Source organism: Echinops telfairi, unplaced genomic scaffold (assembly GCF_000313985.2).
Source record: "Echinops telfairi isolate 266 unplaced genomic scaffold, ASM31398v2 ScPeMD7_7469;HRSCAF=8507_0, whole genome shotgun sequence".
Lineage (NCBI taxonomy): Eukaryota > Metazoa > Chordata > Mammalia > Afrosoricida > Tenrecidae > Echinops > Echinops telfairi.
In genome coordinates this window covers 60948594-60972740 of record NW_022111372.1, presented here as the reverse complement: position 1 = coordinate 60972740, position 24147 = coordinate 60948594, and the positions used below count along the sequence as shown (strand labels likewise).

General features: G+C 46.0%; 1 protein-coding gene across 1 annotated transcript in view; it reads left to right on the top strand.

Moving 5' to 3' along the window:
• The window catches only part of TENM2 (teneurin transmembrane protein 2), a 1165990-nt gene that overhangs the window by 907524 nt on the left and 234319 nt on the right, over positions 1–24147 (top strand). The window contains exon 7 of the mRNA XM_045284698.1: positions 10951–11156. Coding sequence (XP_045140633.1) covers positions 10951–11156 — 206 coding nt within the window. The remainder of the gene's footprint in view (positions 1–10950; positions 11157–24147) is intronic.

The following is a 24147-nucleotide window of genomic DNA, read 5'->3' as shown; positions in this document are numbered from 1 at the left end:
TCATCTCTTCCTTGTGACCCTTCTGTAAGAGGATGTCCAATTGTCTACAGATGGGCTTTGGACCTCCACTCCGCCCTCACCCTCATTCACATTAATATGATTTTTTTGGTCTGGGTCTTTGATGCCTGATACCTGATCCCATCGACACCTCATGATCACACAGGCAGGCATGCTTCTCCCATGTGGACTTTGTTGCTTCTGAGCTAGATGGCCATCTGCTACCTTGTTACTTAACATATAAATATATGCACATAGATCTATTTCCCTATCATTAAGTATATAAATACATTTACATATATCCATGCCAGTATTAGACCTTTGCCTCCTAGGTCTTTCCTCTATTTCCTTTTACTTTCCTCTTGCCCCACTATCATGTTGGGACTTCATTTGGGTTTCAGTCATTCCTCCAAGAAACCTTTTCACAGATTTGGTGTGCATTGGTCTTCACAAAGGACTCCTCCCACTTGGAAGTAGGCTCCCTTTTAGCTAACCCACACAGTATGGGCAGAAAACAGGAGGAAGGCAAGTCAACCAAGAGGACAATACCTCTTAATTAACAAAGGAACACACGTCCCATTGCATGTTGGGGATGGCATGGACGGTTACCCACAGTTGCAACCTGCATTTGCAAAGACAGTGCGAGTCTCCCAGCACCGTCACTTCAGATCTCTTCCAGATGAATTATGAGACGGTTGTCCAATGAATTTTGCCAATAGGATACCCATGGGAAGCTGGGAGAATTTAAAAGCACTGAACTTTGAAATAAAACCTGGAGCCTCTCTTCTCTGAGCAACAAAATAATACTCTTCTGATAACTGAATATCATCACATCTCTTCTTAAGTTGCCTTAAATTGGGGACTGTTAAAAACAAAGACCAGCAAAGCACTTGTTTTATCAGCCGACACCTATCTCTTTTGGTAAGTGATCTTAGGTCAGGATACCTTTACTCACCTCCCTGATTCTATACATCAAGATAACCCGAATCAATTCCAATGGACGACTTTCCCAGTGTTTCAAAGAGGCAATCAAGATATCTTGGCAATAAGTTAATTAAATGATGCCCACCTTCCACCACTGTTTTATTTGGGGGTGGGAGGAGGGGTGTTGGCAGAATACAATAATCCCTCACTCTGGTAATGTTTTCATCAAGATACACCACACTTTGCCAGGGAGGTTAATCTTATTAAGCAATCACTGGGCAAGAATCCTGCAGGAGCAAATTAAAATGTAAGCAAAACACCAGCATGTGAGTCCCATCTAAGATAGCACATCAATAGAGATTTCATTACTGGGTCTTTAGGAGTGTTTACATTCCTCGGGTTTGGAAAAGACTCCAATAGACAGGGCAGCCTACACAGTCCAATATGTTAATGGTAACAAAGCCGCACTTGATTAATTAGCTGAAAGAGTCTCTTCTTTGGACTCTGTCTTCCTTTCCCTTTCCCATGGGTTGTGGTCTGGGGTTCTTTCTTTCTCTCGCCCCTCTCTCCTTTAATGAAAGCTTGATGGGGGTGCTGGTGCCAGGATCACTCACCACTCCTGTGCATTTCTACTCTCAGAGGAATTAACTCATAAATCTTCATTACGAGAGCACCCGAGGCACAGAGCTCAGATTCTTTAAGACTGGAGGACAAAGGTTCGAGGCAGAAGGTGGGCCTGCTCAGAGAGCATAAGGGAGCCCAGTCTGATTGGTTGGACAACAGCAGGCAGGGCCATACAAGTGATTTGAAAAGACACATCATCTGTATCCAATCTGTGCACTGATTTCAAGGGAGAATCAATTCTCAAGTAGAATTCCATGGATCCTTCTTCAAACCTATCATACATTGTCAATTCTCAGTGTCCTCTATATGAGGGATCATCCAACTGCAATCCACGGATCAAATCTGGCCAGTCACCAGTGTTTACAAATAAAGGCTTATTGGGACACCGCCATGCTCATTCACTTACATACTATCTGTGGCTGAGTTTGCCTGACAGTGGCAGGGTTCTAGTTGAAAGAGCTTCAGTGGCATTCAAAGCTGAAAATATTTATTCTATGGCCATTAACTGAAAGAAAGAAAAATGTTTTCTGGCTGTTGTACATCATTCCCAAACTCATTTCTATATTCCTGGCACAACAAAAAATAATAGCCAACTTGGAGCCCTGGTATCACTGTAGTTTCAGTGTTGCGCCGCTAACCCCGAGGTCACTGGTTTAAACCCACCAACTGCTCTTCAGAAGAAAGATGAGATTGACTATTCTCATAAAGATTGACAATCTCACAAAACCTATACAGGGTCACAAGGCATTAGAAGGAGCCCTGGTGGCGGAGACGGGTTACACATTGGGTTACAACATACCTGCTAATTGCAAAGTCAACAGTTCGAACCTACCAGCAGAACCATGAAAGAAAGATGAGATTGTCTGCTCCTATGAAGGTCAACAGCCTGAGAACCCCGCAGAGGCAGTTCTGCTCAGACCTTGAAGGGTTGCTATGGGTCCAAATGGACCCAATGGCGGTCGGTTTCCAGTTTTGTGGAGTCGGAATGGCCTCTGTGGTGGAGGAAGCCTCCTCCTCTAGGACTCTGGCATCAGTCTAGTCGGATGCAGACACCAGCTTCCTCACTTAGCAGCCATGTGACCCTCGGAAAGTCATTTATGGTGTCTAGACCTCGGATTCCTCATCTGTAAATTGGCACTTCTTCACCAGCTGGCTGTTAGGAACGTGTGAGATCACTCACATAACTTCACTCTGTGGTAGTCAGCATTTCCTGCACCCCCCATGGTAACGTCACTGACAGAACCATGACACCACTCAGTTGTTCCATTGGCAAGGCCCTGAGAGTCACCAGTTTTGATGAGAGGCTGGATTTTCCAAACCTGGAGACTGCCTTCAGCATGTCACACTGGGCAACGGCGTGCATATCTTTGTCTGGTGCTGTCTGCAGATTCAGAGAAATCCAGATGAGGGTTCCTTCTCCAACATTTGCTCAGTGACATCAGTACACAGCACGACTTCCTGGTCAGCGGGCCAAGGGCAAGGTGGGCTTGCCTAGAAGCAAGTGTTCCTTGCACAGACTTGCTAATCTTTAGTGAACAATGTCACCTTTTTCACCACACCAAAGATTCTCCTTCGGAGTAGGAGCAGGGCCAGCACCTGCCTCCCTCCTCCCCTTCCCATCCGTTCCTACAGAATCAAAGCCTCGTTCCAAATTCTCAGTCCCTGACAGGGACAGAGGACCAGTCTGCAGCATAAGCATGGGTTGACCTGTCCTTACGACTCTGGAGGGAACAGTCGTGCAGGAGCTGAAAGTGTTCCAGATTAGTAGGTGAGCACAAGTCAGCCCATGCTTACCTTGCTTACTGGGCAGTCCGCCCATGGACTGTGAGAACAAGCTGGCCTGCTCCCCACAGCAGTATTTGTCTCGCTGCAGCTTGAGCCTCATCACTGCCAGCCTGTCTGTTTTAAGCTCTACCATTCTCGGTTTATAACTCAGCTGTAAACATTTATTTGTGCCTGGAGCACATTTCTTTCCTACCCTCTGAAAAAAAAATCAGAATTTCCAGATGGTATGCAAGTTGGAAAAAAAATGGCAAAGACTATTATTCTGTTTAGAAACATGTTCTTCTACACTTGCCCTTTCAGCAAAAACTTCATAATGATTTTTACTAGTTGGCTTAATGCATGGTACTGAGAGCCAGATTAGCAGGGAGGTTGGTAATTCCTCCTCTGGTTCCAGCCAACCTCTCAGTGAACACAGCCCAGAGTTTCAAACTGATCACCTCCCTGTATGGTTACTTCCCTATTCAATGTCGCTGAACCTCCCAGAAGAGCAAGGAGTCATTGTGTTGGAGCCAAACCTCACACTACACGGAAAGACCTCATGTACGCCAATGACCTCCAGACCGGTGAGACTGCCTCCTCGTTTGGAGGACATGTCATTCTTCCAGTGTCACGGTGGTGTTATAGATGGAATTGTATCTCAAATAAAAACACCTTGAGATCCTCACCCTGGATATCTATGAAGGCACCCTGGTTTGAAAACGTGGTCTTTGAAGGTGTTATCAGTTAATATGAGGTCCTACTCATGTACAGTGGGTCCTAATGCAATGTGAGTGGGTGCCCTGATCAAAGAGGAGGGGAGGCAGAGAGAGAGGAAGGAAAGCTAGGGGATGCTGTGTCCAGAAGGGCAGGAACACCGGAGGCTTCCTGTAGAGACTTGGAAGGGTCTGTGGCCTACAAAGATTTGGACTTCAGCCTTCACCACTGGGAGACAATGGATGTCTTTTCTTTAAACAGTGGATGCTGTAAACCCATTTTGTGGTGCTTCGTTATAGACTCCTAGAAAGCAAATACAAAGTTATATCACTTAAGAGATTTACCTATTACTTAAGAGCATCCCATTGGAGATTGAGGGTTTCTGTTTGCTGCTCCCAGCCTCCTTCTTCGTCTCATAGCTCCTTTTGTACACAGCATCATTTCTGCTTGACATGGGCATTGACAATGGCATCCAACCTCCCTCCCACTGAACAGCCTCTGACCCTTATTGGCCACACTCCATAGCTGACATGCAGGAGTGAGTCCGCTCTGCTAAGCCAGCTGGTCTGCTACCTCCACAGGCACATCCATCTTTGACTCCCTCCTGATTGGCTCTGGGTCAGACCTGCAGTCAGCATGGTGGTTAGATGCATGGGCTCCAAAGTCCATCAACAAAGCTTGCCACCCTCTCTGTGTGTGACCTTAAGCAAGTCACTTTATCGCTGTGACCCAGCCATAAGGCTATCATGAGGTTACACAGCCAACAGTGGCCAGTCAATAAAATTAGACGACTACAACCATTACTAATAAGCGAAACTGCCTATTAATGTGGAAGCAGGTTCCACCTGAGCTTCCAGATATCTCACCGCTTGCTTACCCTCTTAGTGGCCAAGGTTGGCCCTTTTTATATGAGACTCTCAATTGAGGTTTCCAAGAATGTAAAGGCCTCATAGAGTCCCAAGAGCCAAGCGAGTGTATAAAAATGCCTGTCCCTATGTAATGTTGCGAATATCATCTCCCGAGCAGTGGCTCGCGGGATGGAGATGTGCTTGTGAAGAATAGCCAGCTGGCAGCAGGCCGAAGCTGACGGTTTCTGATACACAGGCAAGCTGTATTCCGGGGCAGTGAACCTCAGTTCATGCGGGGAAGCTTTGCACTTATCTCTTGGTTAAACAGAACCCTCGAATGGTCGTCCTGATTTCCAAATAAATGGAAACGAGGTGTAATGGCTGGAGCAATATTCCAAATCCCACTTTATTTGTGATAGATAAAAATATGTGATGCAGAATAATCTGCCAGGCCGATTTATGCCAAGGTGCCTGCGGAGTTCGGTTAAGTGGAGGAAAGTGTGAATCTGAGGCTCCGTTTCCATGACACGGCCATGAGTCCATTTCCTTTATCACTTGTTTGGGGAATCGTTTCACTGTTTCCATAAATGAATTACGGCAACATTTTCTGAAATGATTAGTTCCTAAATGTGGCTATGGAAGGCTGCCGTCTTGCTCAGCATCAATCTTCTTTAACTGGTTGAAATTTTAGGTACATGCTTCCAAAATAGGCAATAGCTTCGCATTTACATGAGGAGCAATCTTCCATGGAATTTGAGAGTTGAGCGATGCTGTAAAATTGATCATTAGCGTGTTGCCTCTAAAAACCTAAAATCTCATCACTGAATTGGAGATGAAACAGTCAGCACGGCTATTTCCTAAGCGTCTGCTCCTTAGGGCCACATGATCACTTCCACGTCTTCACTGGGCAGCGGCTAGAAGCATTTGAGAGGGAAGCCCCTGCTCTGGGAGGTGTGGGCTCCGCATGCTGCTGCCAGAACATCTCGCCTAGAACACCTCACCTAGAGCCCACAAGTGGAGCCGGGACTGCCACAGGATGACTAGGGCATGCTGCCAATTGTCTATGCTGCTGTCCCCCGAATGCAAACCCAAGCCGTGCTCATGGAAGCCTGGACCACAGACTGGTCTACATCAATGCTGATAGGACTTTGACACTCACTCCTCTCCCTAGGGACCAAGAGTTTCTCATCCTACAGGAAACGTTCGTTAACATTTGCTTCATGGAAGGAGGATGGATGATAGCCCACCTCACAGTGCTTGGGTGGTGCAGGCTACACAGGGCAGCACAGATGAGAAACGGCTAGAGGACAAACCAACACCTGCAACGGGGTGCAAATGCCCATGTGACTTTGTTTCTCTGACCACCAGCACCTTTCCACCCATGGCACGTTCCTCTCTGCCTGCAGCCCTGCCAACCCCGCTCTCCTTTGCTGTTCATTCTGCTCCACTCTGCCTGTCTCAGAGGGTGACTTAGGATGGCCTGCCTGGTGACTCTCGGGCCTAACGGTCTCGGTTGCAGTAAAGTTCACCGTAGACACAGGAAAAGTCACCACTGGATCTAGTGAGGGAGTCGGGGTGCCAGGAAGAGGAACGTCCATGGGAAAGTGCTGTTAGTGCTAGCCAATCAAGTTTAGCTAAGAGACCGTGCTGGCTTCTAGAAGGTCACCTAGAAATCAGTGGTGTGACCTGTCCCTGTCTCCAGTTTCAGCTTGTCCCACAGCTAAGTCTATTCCAGAAGAATTCATCACTCTCTGACTCCCTCCCTCACTACACACACACACTACACACACACACATATACATGTGCAGTTTTTTAAAAATCTGTTCTGAATAAAATGTTTTGCTCTGAAACGAAAGCCAAATATCTATATTTTTAAATCCTTTTATATTTTTACAATTTTATTTACAGTAACTAGCTAGTATGTGGGAGCCCTGGTGGCATAGCGGTTAACTGTTCAGCTGTATTCCACAAGGTCAGAAGTTCGAAACCAGCAGCTACTCTGAGGGGGAGCAATGGAGCTCTGTACTCCTGTGGAGAGCTGCAGTCTGGGGAACCGACAGGGGCAGCTCGACCCTGCCCTGTTGGGTGGGTAAGAGTTGGCATCACTCAAAGGCAGTGCGTTTGGGTTGGTTGGTTTGGTGGTGGTGGTGGTGGTGGTGGTTTTGAGAGCTAGCATTGGTTTTATATTGATATGTGCCAGACCTGTGCTAAGCTTTCGTTGTGTAGTTCCATTTGTTACTGTGCCCATCTTACAGAAAGGAACAGAGGCTCAGAACCGCCAAGCAAGTTGCTATAAGTCACACAGCAACGAAAAGGAGAGTTGGGATTGCAATCCTGACGGTCTGATTCCCAAATCTTCTTCGCCACCGACCTGCACTGCAGCATCGAGTGGGCAGGCCATGAGTGAGATGCGAAGGAAGCCCTATGAGGAGGTTTGATTCATGAGACAGACGCTAGCCTGGGCAGGACGGCACCAGCGGTTGTGGAGTGCAGCCGACAAGCTGTGCTCCATTGGGGTTCCAATGTCTAATGCTTCAGAAAGAGAGCCCGGACCTTCTTTCAAGATGTCTCTGGAGGACTCAAACTTTCAAGTTCTCAGTTAGCAGCCGAGTATGTTAACCAGAAGTACATGGCCAGTCCTGTCTTCCAAGATGCCTCTGGGTGGAGTCGAACCACCCAGGGACTGAACATCATGGAAGCAGCAGCTAATGTACTAAGGTCCTGAAGTTAAAAAAACAACAACTCACTGCTATGAAGTCGATGCCAACATATAGTGATTCTCTGCCCTGTGGACCTCGGAGACTGTAGAAGCCCCGCCCCTCCCGAGGAGCAGCTGATGGGTTTGAACTGCTGATGCTGTGGGTCACCTCTTAGTGCATAACCACTATGCCACCAGGGGTCCCTAAGGTTCTGACGTCGGGTTCTCGTAAAAGGAGAATTGCATAATGTAGAAAGAACCCAACAAGACTCCCCTGAAACTCCTTGTCTGAATTTCTGTAGAGCAGCCGGTCTCTGGGTCCTGTGCCATCTACCATGTCCATCTTTGGCCTGACATGACACATATCCATTCAGGTTTCCACAGTAGGTTAGAGGGCTCCTGGCCGCTGCTTCTTGCTGCCTTTTCATAGCCTGTCATTAACCCAGCAACCCCGGAAAGCCCACCTGAAGTGAAGGAAAGCCACCTTACTAAGTGTAAAGATGTCATCCCCCTAAAGTTGTTTTTTTTAATGCATTTCCTTAGTTGCCACACTATAAGTGTGGGGGTTGCTTTCAGTCTCCACTGAAGGTCCCCAACTGGTAGAAGACCAGTGAGTTTTTGTTGTGGCTGTTGTCTTATCACACCCTATGAGGGCCCTGTTTGGTATATGCCTTCCCCAGCTGTCCTTAAATTTTAAGGGTTTATTATTGTTGTTGTTGTTGTTGTTGTTTGGTCTTGGGTCAGTGAAAAGATCGGCCCTTTTAAATATTTTTAAAAGTTATTCCTAATTTGTGATATTCAGAGCTCTAACTAACTTGCTTTAACAAATGTTTCTAACTTGCTTTAACAAATAATGAACAAACAATTCATTATTTCAGCAAAGTCCTCAAATAAACCATAATCTCACCCTGCACACTTCTCTTATAATAGTACCACTAGTCATTGCAATGGTTCATTTGAATTCCGTGCTTATGTGTGTCAGACACGATTCTGAGGGGTTCCTGTGAGTCAGCTCTCCACAACAACTCTTTGAAATAAGTCACCATTGTTTCCCAATCTGACACTTGTGGCAATTGAGCCACAAAGAACCCAGGCATGTGGCAAGTGTCAGACCAGAGCCTGGATTTGAACACCAGCAGTCTCAGCCTGGAGTCTCTACTCTTAATCACCTGGCTCTATTCCTCCCCCTGACCATTCCATGCCCATTGTTGAAATATTGTTGTTGTTGTTGTTGTTGTTGTTAGCTGCGTTCAAGTCACCTCTCAGCTCAGGGAACCCAAGCACAACGGACAGGCGGCTGCCTGGTCCTGCCCCACCCCTGGGACCCATAGGGCTTCAACTGGCTGATTTGGGGGAGTCAATTGCCAAGCTCTTTCTCCATTAGAATTTCTAGCCAATCTAAAAATGTCTATGAGAAACACATCGACTGAACCCCATCTGAATATCGGAGCCACTCAGGGAGTCTCTTCCTTCTCATGACGCCATCCCAAACTGTCCTCAAGATCATTCCCAAGTTTCATCATCCGACAGGTCAAGGAGCATGTCTTAATGGCTACACCAGTATTTCCCTTGCTTTATTTCCAGCTCCTGTTAGCTTTGTTTGACTTCTTATTTGATTTCCTATTGAATCAAATGAAAATTAACCATTGCCTCGCTTGTTAAAGAAGAAGAGGAGAAACAAATTACAACTTCACTCCCTCAAACTGCCCTGTGGTTTTATTGTATCATTTAGGTATGGAAGGCCCGCGGAGATCCAAAAACGGCACCCACTTTGCAGTTGGGGGAATTGGAACCAAGACCGTTGAGGCATGTCTTAGTTGACAGTAACAAAGCCAGGTCTCCTGATTCCCAGGTTCAGATCTATCTACAGCAGTCTTTAATTTCTCTTCACCCAAACCATTTGCAATTTCCAAGGGCCAAACATGGATACATTTCCCCAAAGAGCCCATCCATTGCAGGATGCAGGGAGGAGTTTGTCTCCCATCCTGTGTCCTTTCAGCTGAAAACGTTTTCAGACCCACAGATCCACCCAAGTACAAAGCTTCCCCAAACAGAAATGACCTTGGTTCGTTTTGCATTTTGTGTCCATTGGTTTAGAAAGTCCGGAGACAATAAGAGAATGGATAGACGTGATTAGGGGGGTTTTGTTTTTGTTGTTTGCATTTTTCCAAGTTCAGAATCTGTTTGAAAGAATCACAAATTTACAAGGTTCTACCCAGGTTTTGTACCCATTTTAGAGATCGAGAAAATGAAGCTCAGAGAAAACAATCCACTTGCTTTCCTACTAGCAACTCCTGTTTTTTCCCTTAGATCTGTGATTTAAGGAAACTCCCTCAGAGGTATAGGAGACACTGATGGTTCATGATTCATGAAAATTTTTCTCTTAGAATAGGTATTTCCATGACTCGACTTAGTAGACTGATAAGCAAAACAGTAACACTAGTGAGATCCACACACCTCACAGTAATCTACCATTTGAGATCAAAAGGGCATCATTGCCCACGGACAAACTTCAGAAGGGTCGGGAAAGAGGGGAGAATGGAAATGGGAGGCGAGGGGAAGTGGGATGAGTGATGCTGCATTGTGGGAATTACAACCAATGGCATGAAACAAAGGTGTTCGAATTGTTGAATGAAAAGCTGATCGGCTCTCAGAAACTTCACCTAATTCACAACACAAAGTTAAAAAATAAAATAAATCAGATAGGCATTTCCATAACTCCTATTTATTCATGATGCTGAGTTTGAACAATTGATATTTTTGACATCTGAAGGTTCCAGAGACCACCATCACAGACACACTAACTTTTCCAAGAGAGCTGTGGTTTTCTCCATGGTTCCAAAACCCTCCTTCGAACTGAAGGAAGGGGCCGACATCTTCTCAGGACATCCTGATATTGAGTCCTGGTTGCTCTCAAATGGTTTTACTCCAGACCGATTTCTGTTTGGTGTTGCTTCTTCTACGTCCCTTTCTCCCCCACCCACCTCCCTTTTTTTAATTATGAAAATGTCAGAGTATATTGGACTTGTTTGTGGCTGGAAAGAATAATAAAAGCCTGCAAGAATTAAATTTGGTGCCAAATTAATCCCACCTTCCATTCCCCTGTGATAAATTGTGCATCCCAGTCATATCCGGTGGTTAGCAGCAACACAGCTGCTTATCAAATTCTCAGTACTCATTATATTTGATCAATAAAGAGCATTGTACCAAGATTTCAGGTGGGATAGGAGTGTATATCTTTATTGTTTTAATTTGTGACTTAAAGAGATATTTACCATGAATTTAATCTGAATTCTATGCATGTGTGTGTGTAGATCTGAGATATATGGAACCAATTAATGTATACAGATGTCACTGACCTGATGCTCATCTGCTTTGCAGTGCCCTGGTCCTTGAGAAACAGCAGCATAGACAGTGGCGAAGCGGAAGTTGGCCGGCGTGTAACACAAGAAGTCCCGCCCGGGGTGTTCTGGCGGTCACAGATTCACATCAGCCAGCCCCAGTTCCTAAAGTTCAACATTTCCCTGGGGAAGGATGCTCTCTTTGGTGTTTACATACGAAGAGGACTCCCACCCTCTCATGCCCAGGTATGGCCAGGCTTGCTATAGAGATGATGTGTTTTTGTGTTTGTTTGTTTATTTAAACATCCTCACAATAAGCTAGCACTTCATACCCACTAGAATTGATATAATTATCATCATTTTTAAGATAATGGCAAGTATTAGTGAAGATATGGGAAAATTAAAACCCTTGTTCATTGCTGGTGGGATTGTAAAATGGTGCGGTCCCTGTGGACAGTGGTTTGCCAGTTCTTCAGAAAGTTAACCATGCACTTACTACATGGCCCACGCATTCTAGCTATGATCTGGGAAGAACTGGAAACAGATACTCAAGCTTATACTTGTGCAGGAATCAGAGAGCAGTGTTATGCCCACACAGGGGAACCAATTTAAATATCCACCAACTGGAAACAGATACATGAATGTGGTGCACCCATGTAATGTAATAGGATTCAACTGGTAAAGGCATGGAGCTTTAATACAGGCTATAGCATGGACGGACCTTGAAAACATGATGCTAGTTGAAAGGAGCCAGATACGAAAGACCACAAACTGTGTGATTCCATTTCTATGAAATGTCTATCAGAGGCAAGACTATAGAGACAGGAGGTAGAAAGGAGATGGGTGATTCTCAGATGATGGGGTAAGCTAGGCTATAAGGAATGCTTGTTAAGAGATGCAAAGCCTCTCTTTTGGGATAATGACAATATTTTAGAATTGTGTAATGGTGATGCTTGTACAATATAATAATATACTAATAGTCACTGATTTGTTATGTGAATCACATCTCAATAACATGTGACCTCCCTACCCAATGAATTCAGCTTGCTAGACCTAGAGGTTAATTCATAGACACTTGCTGATCAGCTGTTCTGGTTATTAGATTAATTGACTCAAATATCCCTAGAAAACAATCCATTGTATTTGAAGAGAGTGATAAAAGGCAAATCAAATTTCAGCAGCAGTTTTCCTGTGGCAGCCAGTGTTTTCCTGAACTGTTTCTGAGGAAATCCTTGACACTGTGAAAATAAGGCAAACAGTGTTTAGGTAGATTGTATGGCATGGCAGAATAGATTTCATTGTGTTTTCCTGTAATCCCTCCTCCAATGTGTCCTGAAATAAGTTTTATTTTATGTAGCATTGGGGGGAGAGGGGGTGAATTAACACCTACCTACTAAGTTTTTCTTTTCCAGTAATTATATATTCCCATTTTCCCTCAGATCCAGCAATTACACTGAGGAAACATATAGCCACCGAGGAAACACATCTATAAATGCCCATTATTTCCCATCAAATTTGGACCAGGAGGGCTGCAAAAGCAAATGCCAGTGGAGTACTAAGTAATTTCTTTTTCTGAAAAGGGGGAGTGAGCCAAATAAATTGGTAAATAAATTATGCTGGCTATTAAAATTGTCCGCACTCTAGCCCATAACCCAGGATAAAGTGTAGGTATCTGCTTTTGCAGCCCTCCTCAATTATCTCATTGCCCTTTAGGGGGCAGTGTCACTCACTTTGAGAAACACTGGTCTAGAATCATCAATTTGAAGAATTTGGAGATTTAAAAACATTGGCACACCCAAAGCATCTCTTCTTGTAGCTCATGGCAGACATTGCTAATCGATAACAGCACACTTTCCCCACTGAGTCTAGTGCACAAATATCTCTACCATAACTCTCAAGGCAGCTACTACCAACTGACCAATGTTGGCTCTCAAGATGAAAGGCATTTACATGCCACCTGTGCAGCCAGAAATGGTCAGTGGAGGCACTAAAGGGTTAATTACCTGTTTTTGAACAGGAATGGCTATATATATTTTTATTATTATGCAAAGCACATAGTTATCAATGAGTTATTCATCCATCTATCTAGAAACATATCCATTGGGTGGGGTTTTAATTATCCTGAGATGAGCTGACACAGCCCCTGACCAAGCAGAACCCCTGGTACTGAAATCACATCTGTTCTTCAAGCAGAGAGACAGAGAGAGATTCTACTGAAAGGAGTCCCTGAGGCATTTCTGCAGCTTCTAGTAAAAGGCAGGTGCTGCCCTGAGAAGTGATGCAAATTGTTAGGTGGTCTCCCTGACCTTCAAGCCCCACTGACCCTCCTGGAGCCCAGGGGAGGATTTCCAGTGCTGAAATCTGCTTATTGGCATTAGTACTCAAAGAAGTCGGAACATGCCTCTGGGCATAGCTGAGCATAACTTTCCTCTCTGCCAGTTGGATGCAAGGAGCTTTGTTGGGAAAATGCTTCTTCCCCACCTTGTTCCAAAGTATTATTATCTCCTGTGCCTTGCATGCTCTGAGGAACTCAATTCATGGGACGCCAATGATCATGGCAAGCCAAGTAGGTAACTCTCTGTAGCTGAGTGATAGTGGACAGGAAGCAGGGATCTAGTCTGCCCAGTCTCTGCTGTCCTGACATTCAAGACTGAAATCCTCCAGGACAATGTCTTTTCTCCCTTTGTGACTGCACTGTACTGTCCATCTGCTGCCAAGCCTGTGATTGTTCTAGTGATCATCCTCTCAAAATAGCTCCCCTCCCAGGACAGCACCATCATGTATTTGAAGGGAAGGGAAATGAATAGGTATGGGCTGACAGGAGCTGGGATTTCAGTCCAGCTGCCAATTTGAGAGTTCAGCGTGAGCTAGAGAGGTCAAGTAAGTGAGGCACAGTACAGATGCTGAGAACACACAAGGCAGGTACTATATAAGGCCACTTCTTTTTAAAACAATAGATCTCTGCACATCCTCACATTCATTCTCTGTCATTACATGCATTCATGTCCATTTGATGAGCTACATTTCCTCCAGGAGGCAAGGCTTCATTCTTTGCAGAGATAGGTGACTAACTCACGTCTCAACCCGTTATAGAATTTCTCATTTCTATTGGCATATCTTATCAAGGAACATACGTTCTATGAGGATTGGCAGAGTAGCCAAGGTGACCCATTTGAGGGAAAAAGAGAGAGAAGTAGGGAAGAGGGCAGAATAGGAAATTCTATGGGCTGTGTTGCATGAAGACAGCTGTGGTTCCATTTTATTCTGTAGCATTCTCTGAGAGCCTACAAGTTTTAGTATCATTGTCCAAGAATCTCTTCTTACCCGCTCAATTTTCCCAATTCAGAGGCTGTCCCAGCAGACTTTTTGAAACTGGCTTTAAGGAGAGACACAGAGGTGGTGTGGCATAGTGCCTAGAGTTGGAGGGAGATCTCCAGTGTGGGCCCTTCTACATCTTCACAGTGTGGCTGTGGCCACACCCCTTCGCTTCTCTTTGCCTCACTTTCCTTGTCTATGTCACCAACCTCCCAAAGTAGCTGTAATTTAACGGTGACAACAAAAATGATCCGAACCAAAACCAAACCCACTGCCATTAAGCCAGTCTGACTCTGAGTGACCCTGTAGGACACTGTTGAGCTGCTCCTGTGAATTCCCAAGACAATTCCTCTAGGTGAGTAGAAAGCCATATTTCTCTCCCACAGAGTGGATGGTGGGTTTGAACTGGTGACTTTGGGGTTAGCCGTCCAACACATAACCACTATGCCACCATGGTGACCTCCACAAAAATGACAGGAGGAGAAAATGCTTTGTAAACTAAAGCATAATATAAAGATAGAATGGTGTGTACGTGTCTGGGAATTCTGAACGGCCCTAGTAAATGATACCTATATGTAGGCAAGCATAGAAATATACTGTTAAAAATCAAATTAATCATCATATTTCTGTTCTTATTAAGAACAGACCAAGGGTCCTTGGTGGTTCTGCGCGTTAGACGATGGACTGCTAATCTCAAGATGGTTCAAACCCACTTCCCCCTCCTTGGGAGAAAGCTGAGTCTGTCCGCTCCAGTAAAGATATACAGCCTCAGAAATTTCTCCTGAGCTTCGTTAGAACTCACTGCCTGTGAGTTTAGTTCCGTTTCCATTTGAGGTGCCTGGTGGTGATTTAAGTTAGGCATTGGGCTGCTAACCATAAAGCAGGCGATTCAAACACACCAGCTGCTCCTGGAGAGAAAGATGAAGCTGTGTGCTCCCATGAAGATCTCTTCAGGGCTGCTATGAGCTAGAACCCATTTGATAGCCGTGGATTTAAGTTGTCATGACAGAGAAGCAGAAAGGAGAGTCAAAGCCTCTCTCATCTGAGGCCATCAATCCTCTTTGGCTAAAATTTTACGTGTTGTTTTTGACATTAGAAACCCACATGAGCCACCACAACAAATTCCAAATCTTAACCACTTCAAATGACAAGGTTTACTTCTTGTCTACTCTGTTTCAGTGATGCTCAGCAAGGGAGAGAGGGGTTGCCATCACCCTATCTCCGCAGGGATATTTTGCAATTTATCTGGGGACACTTTTAGTTGTCACAATCTGGGGCTGAAATGCTATTGGCATCTTGTAGGTTGAGACTGGGATGATGTTAGAAAACAAAACAAGAACAACAAAACTCCTATAATACAAGCGACAATCCCCAGGGCAACAAAAAGTTCTCCAGCCCAAAATGTCAATCACACTGAGGCCGGGCAACCCAGCTTCCTGTGTTCATGTTGAGTTCCTGAGGGTTTTGCTCAATGTCAACCTCCTCATTGCGCTGGGCAAGTCTACTGGATGAAACCGCTTCAAAGTGTTGACAAGCAGGGATGTTACTTTGAGGACTGCGCTGCATCTGACCCAAGCCATGATATTTTCATTTGCTCCCTATGCATGTAAAAGTTGGACACTGAGTAAGGAGACTGCAAAATAACCTGTGTATGTGAACCAGGGTGCTGGCAAAGACCACTGAAAGCACGGTGGACTGCCGGAAGGACAAATGCATCCATCTCAGAAGTAGAGACAGAGCGTTCCTTGGAAGCAAGGATGGCAGGATGTTATCGGGAGAGACCCATCCCTGGAGAAGGACCTCCTACTTGGCAAAGTAGAGAAGGGGTGACAAAGAGGAAGGCTCTTGACAAGAGGGATTGACAGGGGGCTGCAGCCATGGGCTCAGACTTCACAACAGTTGTGAGATTAGCACAGGGCTAGATGGTGTCCGTGAGGCCGCTACGACAGGGAACGAGCGCTGAGGCACCCTACCGCAACCAGCTCCCTCAAACACGCAGCCGCCGCAGGCTCTGCTCCCGAAGCCGTCGGCAGCTCCCTGAGGCAAGTGAGGGCGAAGAGGAGCTGGGCAGCCACTCCTACAGATTCCTGCTGGCCAGCCTTCCCGGAGCCTCCTCTGACTGACCAACGCGAGCATGGCCTCATTTCAGGGGACTTGCCACCCTGCGATGTCCCTGCGAGGAGAAGCGCCAGCAATGGGCAGCCAGAAGCCTGAAGGCGGTGCACGCACAAGGTTGCAAGGATGCCTGTGCTGGTGGTGACTCCTTATTCTTCCTCCTGAGCTGGAGCCTGAAGGACTTCACACGGATTGTCCTTCCACAACGGTGTACCATGGACACTGCTGAATGGGGTCCCAGAGAGGTGCACATGGTCCCGGGCTTGCCTACAAGCCACGCGGCTGACAGTTGGAAACAACCCTGGAGGCACGGCAGAAGAAACGTCTGCCCATCTGCTGGCAAAGTCACATCCAGAAGCCTTAGGGAGATCAGTTCTGCTCAGCAACACAGGAGGGCGCTATGAGTCAGAATCAACTTGACAGCAACAAGTCTTTGTTTTGTCTTTTGTTCTCCACCACCACCACCACCCCACTCCCCGCCAGCAGCAGTGTCTGCCTCTCCATTTTCATCCCTGGGCCCCTTGTGGAAGCTAGGAATGTTTTTTGTCCACTCTTTGTCAGTTGGAAAGATGGTGGATATTAAATGGTGTTTTCAGGGCAGCATTTTGACACCCTGCATTGCATTTTGTAAGGCACAGACAGAGAAAGGAGAATATATATATAATGCAGAGACAAGCCATATTCTTAGTGCGCCGGTCTTGTATTCTTGGGGGGGATGCTGTGTGTCTGGCAGCCTGGTACATCTTGGCAAATATTTGAAATCCCACAAACGGTGTCAGATTTGCTCAAGAAGGAAGACAGATCGTACCCGGGTGGGCGCTGGGCGCCGGCGATCATCTGACCTGGCTCCGGTGCTGGGCGGCCAAGGAAGCCTCCCAGGTCGCTGCAGCCAGTCAGGATCTTGGATGGCTAAGGCGGCGAGCAGGGAGCTTGACAGTTCATCACTGATGGCTACTGATCTGTCAGGTCAAGGAAAACCCTTGGCGAGAATGAGTCAATAATCAGAAAACTAGGTGCGTGATTAACCGGAGACAATAAGAAGCAGGAACCCTGCCGGGACTTCGCCTTTTCTGCAGTCCTGTTTAGCAAATATTAAAAATGCCTGTTCCCTCGTTCAGACTGACAGAGCCAGGAGCCCAGTGGCTTGCAGAGGCACTCCTGCAGGTGGATGAGAGGGAGGAGCCAGAGGTTGAATGGCGGGCAGCACAGGGCAGAGGCTGTCAGCCTGCAGTGCTCTGCACCAAGGTGCGTCTATTGGACCGAACACCAAAGGATGCCCCTGTGAAACACATTAGACAATAGGGGGGATGTTTGAGCGACCACGGATCGCTCCATGGGGGCGCCACTTTGGCAGAGCTAGCAGCCATGGATCACAAGCAAATGAGCTGAGCAAGCTCTCCTGTTTGTCCTCTCATCAGTTTGTCCTCTCATCAGTAGAATTCCCTAACGACAGGCCTTAAGAGCAGATAGACACAAGGCAATTTGTAGTGTTGGCTGTGCTGGCTTGGGTTTATCCCTTTCTCCTTCAGCGCCTGATTTGAAAATGAACTCTCTTTCCTCATCCCAGTCTCTATTGCCCGAGTCGGTGCACCTGCATGTGTTTTCGTTCAGAGATGCATCGGCGCTCCTGTGCTCCGAGTGCCCATTGACCAGGGAGAAGCTGCTCAGTTACATGCCTCGCCATTCTTCTAGAGCAGTGGTTGTCAACTTTCCTAATACCGTGACCCTTTCATACAGTTCCTCATGTGGTGGTGACACCCCCCCACCCCCAACCATAAAATTATTTTCATTGCTACTTCATAACTGTAATTTTGCTACTGGTATGAATTGGGTGACCCCTGTGAAAGGGTCATTGGACCCCCAAAGGGGTCGCGACCCACAGGTTGAAAACCGCTGCTCTAGAGCTCTGCAGCTCCTGGCAAAGGTGGGGGGCATGCAAGGGCTTGGATGGAGGCTGGCGTAGCACATCACACAGCACTTTGCAGAAGCCCCTCATCAGACACTTCCCTTTGGAAGCAGGATCTTTTCCATGGCCGTAGTTTTCAGGGCCCTCCTTTCCAAAAGAGCTTGTGGCAGCAAAGAAAGAGTTTGCCAAACTAGAGGCCTCTTGGTTTCTTCTGAGTTACATGGGAAGTGCTTTTCTGGAAGATTCACCCTGACTGCAACCACTCCTCACTCACAGACATGGTGGGTTTCCAAGGACCAGGTCGTCAGTCACTGAGGGCATCGGATCACAACTCCATCAAGACAAAACTGCCAACCCACTGAGAATCACGGTCCCACCACATTGACATCCTGACAGACAGGGCTACTCTTGTCTCTCGTCTCGCCATTTGTTAACACGCCATATAGTTGCCGAGTAGCCGCGTTTTTACTGTCATAAATGCAGAGCATTGGGTACAGAGATAGTGAGTGGGAAAGGGTGTGTTTCAGCGGCATCCCAAGAAACACCGAAGCTGCCACAGAAACCCAAAATCCCCCGCTGCCTGGCCCCCATGCAGAGCTGAGGAGTCTCACGAGGCGGTGGGGGGCGGTGGGGGGTGGACGTGAGTTTTACAGAGGTCTGCTGTTGAAGAGGAGTGTAAAGGGAGGACTGTGTGCATGTTTTCAAAAAGCTGATGCTTCAGTTCATGAAACTCAGGAAATTAACAGCATCCGAGAAAACAGGCATGAGTTAGAAGGTCAACGCCAAAGCTACAGATGGATGATGGTGAGGCTCAGAGGAACTATTGTCCAGCCGTTTACAGGGTTTTATTTAAAGCAAAAGACCTTTATTTTTTAAGTTACCATTAAAATACACATTGTCTTTATAATTTTGATATTGTAATTGTGTGTGTGTGTGTGTGTGTGTGTGTGTGTGTGTGTGTGTAGTCTTGTCAGCATAGTGGTTACAATTTAGGCTGCAAACTGCAAGGTCAGCAGTTTGAAACCACAGGCTGCTCTTCTGGAGAAAGATAGAGTTTCCTACTCCACTATAGAGTTACAGTCTTGGAAACTCACAGGGACAGTTCTACCCTGTCCTATAGGGTCACTATGAGTCAGCATTGACTCCATGGCATTGAGTTTGGTTTTTTGGTTTAGTGTGTGTGTGTAATACAGAGAGAGTACACACAGAAAAAGAAGGAGACTGACTAAACTCATGAGGATAATTCCATCTAGAATTTTGTTACTGCTGTAGGTGCCCATGAGTCAGTTCCAGCTCATAGTGACCCTGTGTGCAATGCAATAAAGCACCGCCAAGTCCTGTGCTTCCCCCACAATTGTTGCTATGTGTGAGCTCATTGTTGCAGCCACTGTGTCGATCCATCTAATGAGGACTGTGATGTAGGTTTAACAACTCCTTGTTTTCATCCGTAATAAAGCATCACAGAGAATGGCAAGTCTCTCCCACTCTCGCCTACACTCACACACAGACATGCACAGTAATAAATATGAGAGATTGTTCACATTTATTCATTGGAGTCGGTGAAATATAGCTGTTTGCCACAATATTCTGTTTACGTTTCTGTTCTTATTCTATTCCTTTTTCTCAAGTGAATCTGTCAGACAGTTGAGTATACTTGGAATAAAGCAAATATTGGGAGGATGCAAATGATGACTGTAGTTTTGTATCAATATTCAACTTATATACTTTGCTTTACTTGCAGTTTTGAGAAAAAACATAATGTGTGTGTGTGTAGTTGCAAAGAGCAACAGTGTTTTCTTTCATCATTTCCCTTCTAATCACTAAATCCTCTTCCAGTAAGTTGATCCAAAAAGTTTGAAAGAGGGGGAATAGGAAATACTTGTTTCAAGATTGAACCAGTTAAAATATCTAATGCCCTGCCTTAGATATAAAAGGAGAGAGTTGGCGTGCAAATTGTAAAATGAGCTGTGGAACACTGTTTTAAAACCATTCACTACTGCAGGCAGCGTCACAGGCTCCCTGGTATTATGCGGCTGCTTTGGCATCCTGGCAGGAACATGCGCCCAGCAGATGTGCCTTTACTCTGCCTGGTGTTTGTTGAACAGCATCCGCCAGTGTACTTGCCACTTTATTTGAGCCGACACCCATTGGCCAGCAGCCAAAGAATGCCCAGGGAATATCTTTACGCTTCCTAATAAACAATAGAGTTACCACAGTTTGAGTCTATGTTCAAAGGTGTTAGGGAAAGTTGTGTTCTAAGATCATCACAAAAGTTAGTGCCTTCTAACATGTTCATTTGAGACCTAGTTCCCATCCTATCCAGAGCACTTCATGTGTGCTCTCACCAGCCATCTATCCAGGGAGGCTGGTGTGCGGCTATGATGATAAAGAGGTTTCCCCAGAGCTTCCAGACTAAGACGGACTAGAAACATCCGGTGATCTGCTTCTGAAAGCCAACTGGTGCAAACACTGTACATGGGGTAGCCACAAGTTGGGAGTGTACATGACGGCAGTAACCATAGCAACAAAAAATCATCAATTAAGTCCCAATCAGTAAGAACATTCTGTCAGGAAGCAGACATTATTATAGGACAAATCCATTCAATTCACTCATCGCTGGACTGCTTATGAAAAGTTTCCCACCCAGAGCCTTCTTTTAATACTAGTGTCTATTTCTATTTGTAATAATAATAGCCACAAGGGATTTCTATGTTCCGAGAAGGTACTATTCGGAGTAATTTTGTCCTCACAGAGCCCTAAGAGGTAGACACTATGGGCAGTGTGCACACTTTGCCCATGAAAAAAACGGAGGCAGTCAAAGGGCCCGGAAGTGGTATACATGGATGCCTTCCTTCTTTGGGTTGGCCGGTCGCTGATCTTTCCCATTCAGTAGGTCAACCCATTGTAAGTGACGTTTTCTCAGACCAAATAGGGGCCCATACCTAGAGCCTTAGTATCTATATGAAGGCAGGATGAGACTTTTCATTATACCTTTTAAAATACATAAAAGAACATGATCAAAACCATGGCTAAATAATTATGTAGTGGAACCCTTGAACCATGCCTAAAGAGCATGTCCCAAGCCAGGATGCCTGGCCTAGAACTGCATCCTCAAGTGCTTCTAAGGCACTCTGTACCTTACTAACCGCATCTGTAAAATGGTGATGCAATATTATGCATGCATGGCAACACTGCAAGATGTGAATGAATAACCTTTGTCAAGCACTTAGAACCATTGCCTGACACCTGCAACCTGTAGAAGGTTTATCATCTTGTTTTTCAGAGGGTCCATTACTATAAGCTCGGGTACTGTTGGTTGAGGTGGAATCAACTTCCGCTCAAGGTGACCCCATGTGCTTTAGCTAAGCACCGGTCCATAATGTTCTCAGGGGGCCATGTTGTTCACAGAGGCAGGTTGCCAGGCCTACTTTAGTTAGGTTTTGATCACTATGAAAGTGAGACGGCGAGGGGGAGGAGGACAAGCGTGGGGAAACATCATTAACGGTTTTAGGATCTTTTCCACTTTTCTGTTCATCTGTAATAATCCAACCCACTTCTATCAAGTCAATTCTGACTCATAGCAGTGACCTACCTTGGATTTCTAGGCTGGACATCTTTATGGGAGCAGACAGCCTCATCTTTTGCCAACAGAGTGACTGGTGGGGTTGAACCACCAACCTTATGGTTAGCAGGCCAACATTTGTAACTTAATCATAGGTAAGGAACATGTTTCCAAATCTCATCTTAAATGTCTCAAAGATACTCTGTGCATAGAGGAAATATTTTTAATGAGCCCCACCCCCTGACTTTCAACATTACAGACTATTGGCAGTAAATACCTTTGCAGTATATATTCATGCCTTTCTTTAATAAGTTCCTGATGAAGAAGTCTTAAGAGTGGAATTGCTAGATCAAAAGAGTTACAATATTACGTGCTTTTATGTCAGTTATAATAACCCTGAGAGTAGCTAACATTTATTGAGTGCTTAGCATGAGCAGGGCCTGACTCAAAATGACCCTCAGAGGTAGATCTCATTATCTCCACCTTGGAGATAAGAGAAGGGAGACCCAGTGCACCAAGGTGACTTGCCCCAGCTCACGGGGTCCCCAGGAGAAAGTTCAGGTCATGCTCTGTGGGAAGCTGGCCATGCTGGGACTCTGCTCCTCTTCAGGGCCTGGGAAGTCGTTTTGTGACTACACACATTATCTGTGTGCTCCACTCCTCGGTGATATATTTGATTTATTTCTTCCACCGGCCCACATGAGACCCTCCTATTGATCTTGGGAGGGCAAAGAGCCAGATGTGACATATTTGATAAGCCATCGGCTAAAGACAATTAGATGGGAATGTGCAGTAAATAAGAAATCACATCAGCCAGGCACAGGAAGCCCACACTTCCGTACTTCTGTCCTTGTGGTCCAGCCTTTATGCCCATTGGCTTCACTGACCTTGACCCCTCCATGAAGACCCCTTTGGACTTCTGAGTCCCCTTCTCCTGAGTGGAATCACCTAAGGACTTTTTGGGAAGCCAAAATAGCAAACAAACCCATTGGTGCACTCAGCAAATATTCCCTGAGTGCCTGGGCTGGGGACCCCGAGATGCTAAGCCTCAGCTCCACATTTCAGGAGCTGGGGAATTGACGAGTGAGACAATGGAGGCAGCATCATGGGGTAGGTTCATGAGATGCCCTCTGATGTAAAGAAGGATAAGGGTGAAACTTCTAGAATCACCAGGGCAGGACCTGAATCTTATTTCTGACACACAGTAGCTGAGTGTTCCTGGGCCATCTCTTTCATCGTCTGCACTATGAGGACTATGCGTCATCTGATTGTTGTGAGAATGAATGAGATAATGCCTAGAAAACAGTAAGCATCCTCTGGAGATGGCTCAGTCAAACTGCTACACAAACCTACAGCTTACTCCCTGGTAGCCTAGCAACAAGCAAGCTCTATGGGGAGAACTTCAGAGCTTCCGACTGAAACCAATGCTCACACACGAACCAAGTTTAACTGGTCACCATCAAGACTCTAAATCATAAACTGATTGCAAATCTTAGGGTATTCTAACAATCAATTGATTCCTGTCTCCCCCAATCTTTGTACAATTATGTGAGGTCGCAGGAGGCTGGGGTACCTCTTCTAGTGCATAACTCACGGCATCTTCCACCACACGAGACTCTCCACGGAGAGGAGGGGGTGAGCTGCGTGCAGCCTGCTAGTAAAATATGCTAATGCGTTTCTGGAAGCCAATGCCATGTACTGTTGTGGAGTCTATTAGGTCCCTTGCAGAGCACACTCAACAAGTGTTTTCACAAAGCAAGACAAACCCAGATGCCACTGAGTTGAATCCACCTGAGTTCCCCGGGGGTTTCAAGGCTGTGAGCTTCCACAAGTAGGTCACCAGGTCTTTCTTCCACCTCGCCTCTGGGTGGGTTGACCCACCCACAGCAGCCTTTGGCTTAGCTGTCCTCCACAAGGCTTCTGCAACCGAAGGTGAAGGTGGTGGCGTAGGTGCCCTTGGGCCATTGAGTCCATTCTGAATCATAGCAGCCTCCCGGACTACAGTGAAGTATTGTCTGGGCATGTAGCATCCTCACAGATGTGTCAATCCATCTTATGGATGGATGTCCTCGCTTTCATTATTAATTTACCCAACATGATGTCTTCCCCAGGGACTGGTCCCTTCGGATAACATCAAAAGTGCATGAGATGAAACGTCACCATCCTCCCCTGTAAGGAGCAGACACTAGCTGTTGTTACTAGAGTATTAATAAAGGGCTGGGACCCGGAGGTTTAGGATCCTGAAGGGAGGCCCGTGAGGGATCTAAGGGCAGCTTCCTGAAGCACATGCTTGAAAAATCTGAACATTCATTCTCACAATCAGTGTATAAATGCAAACA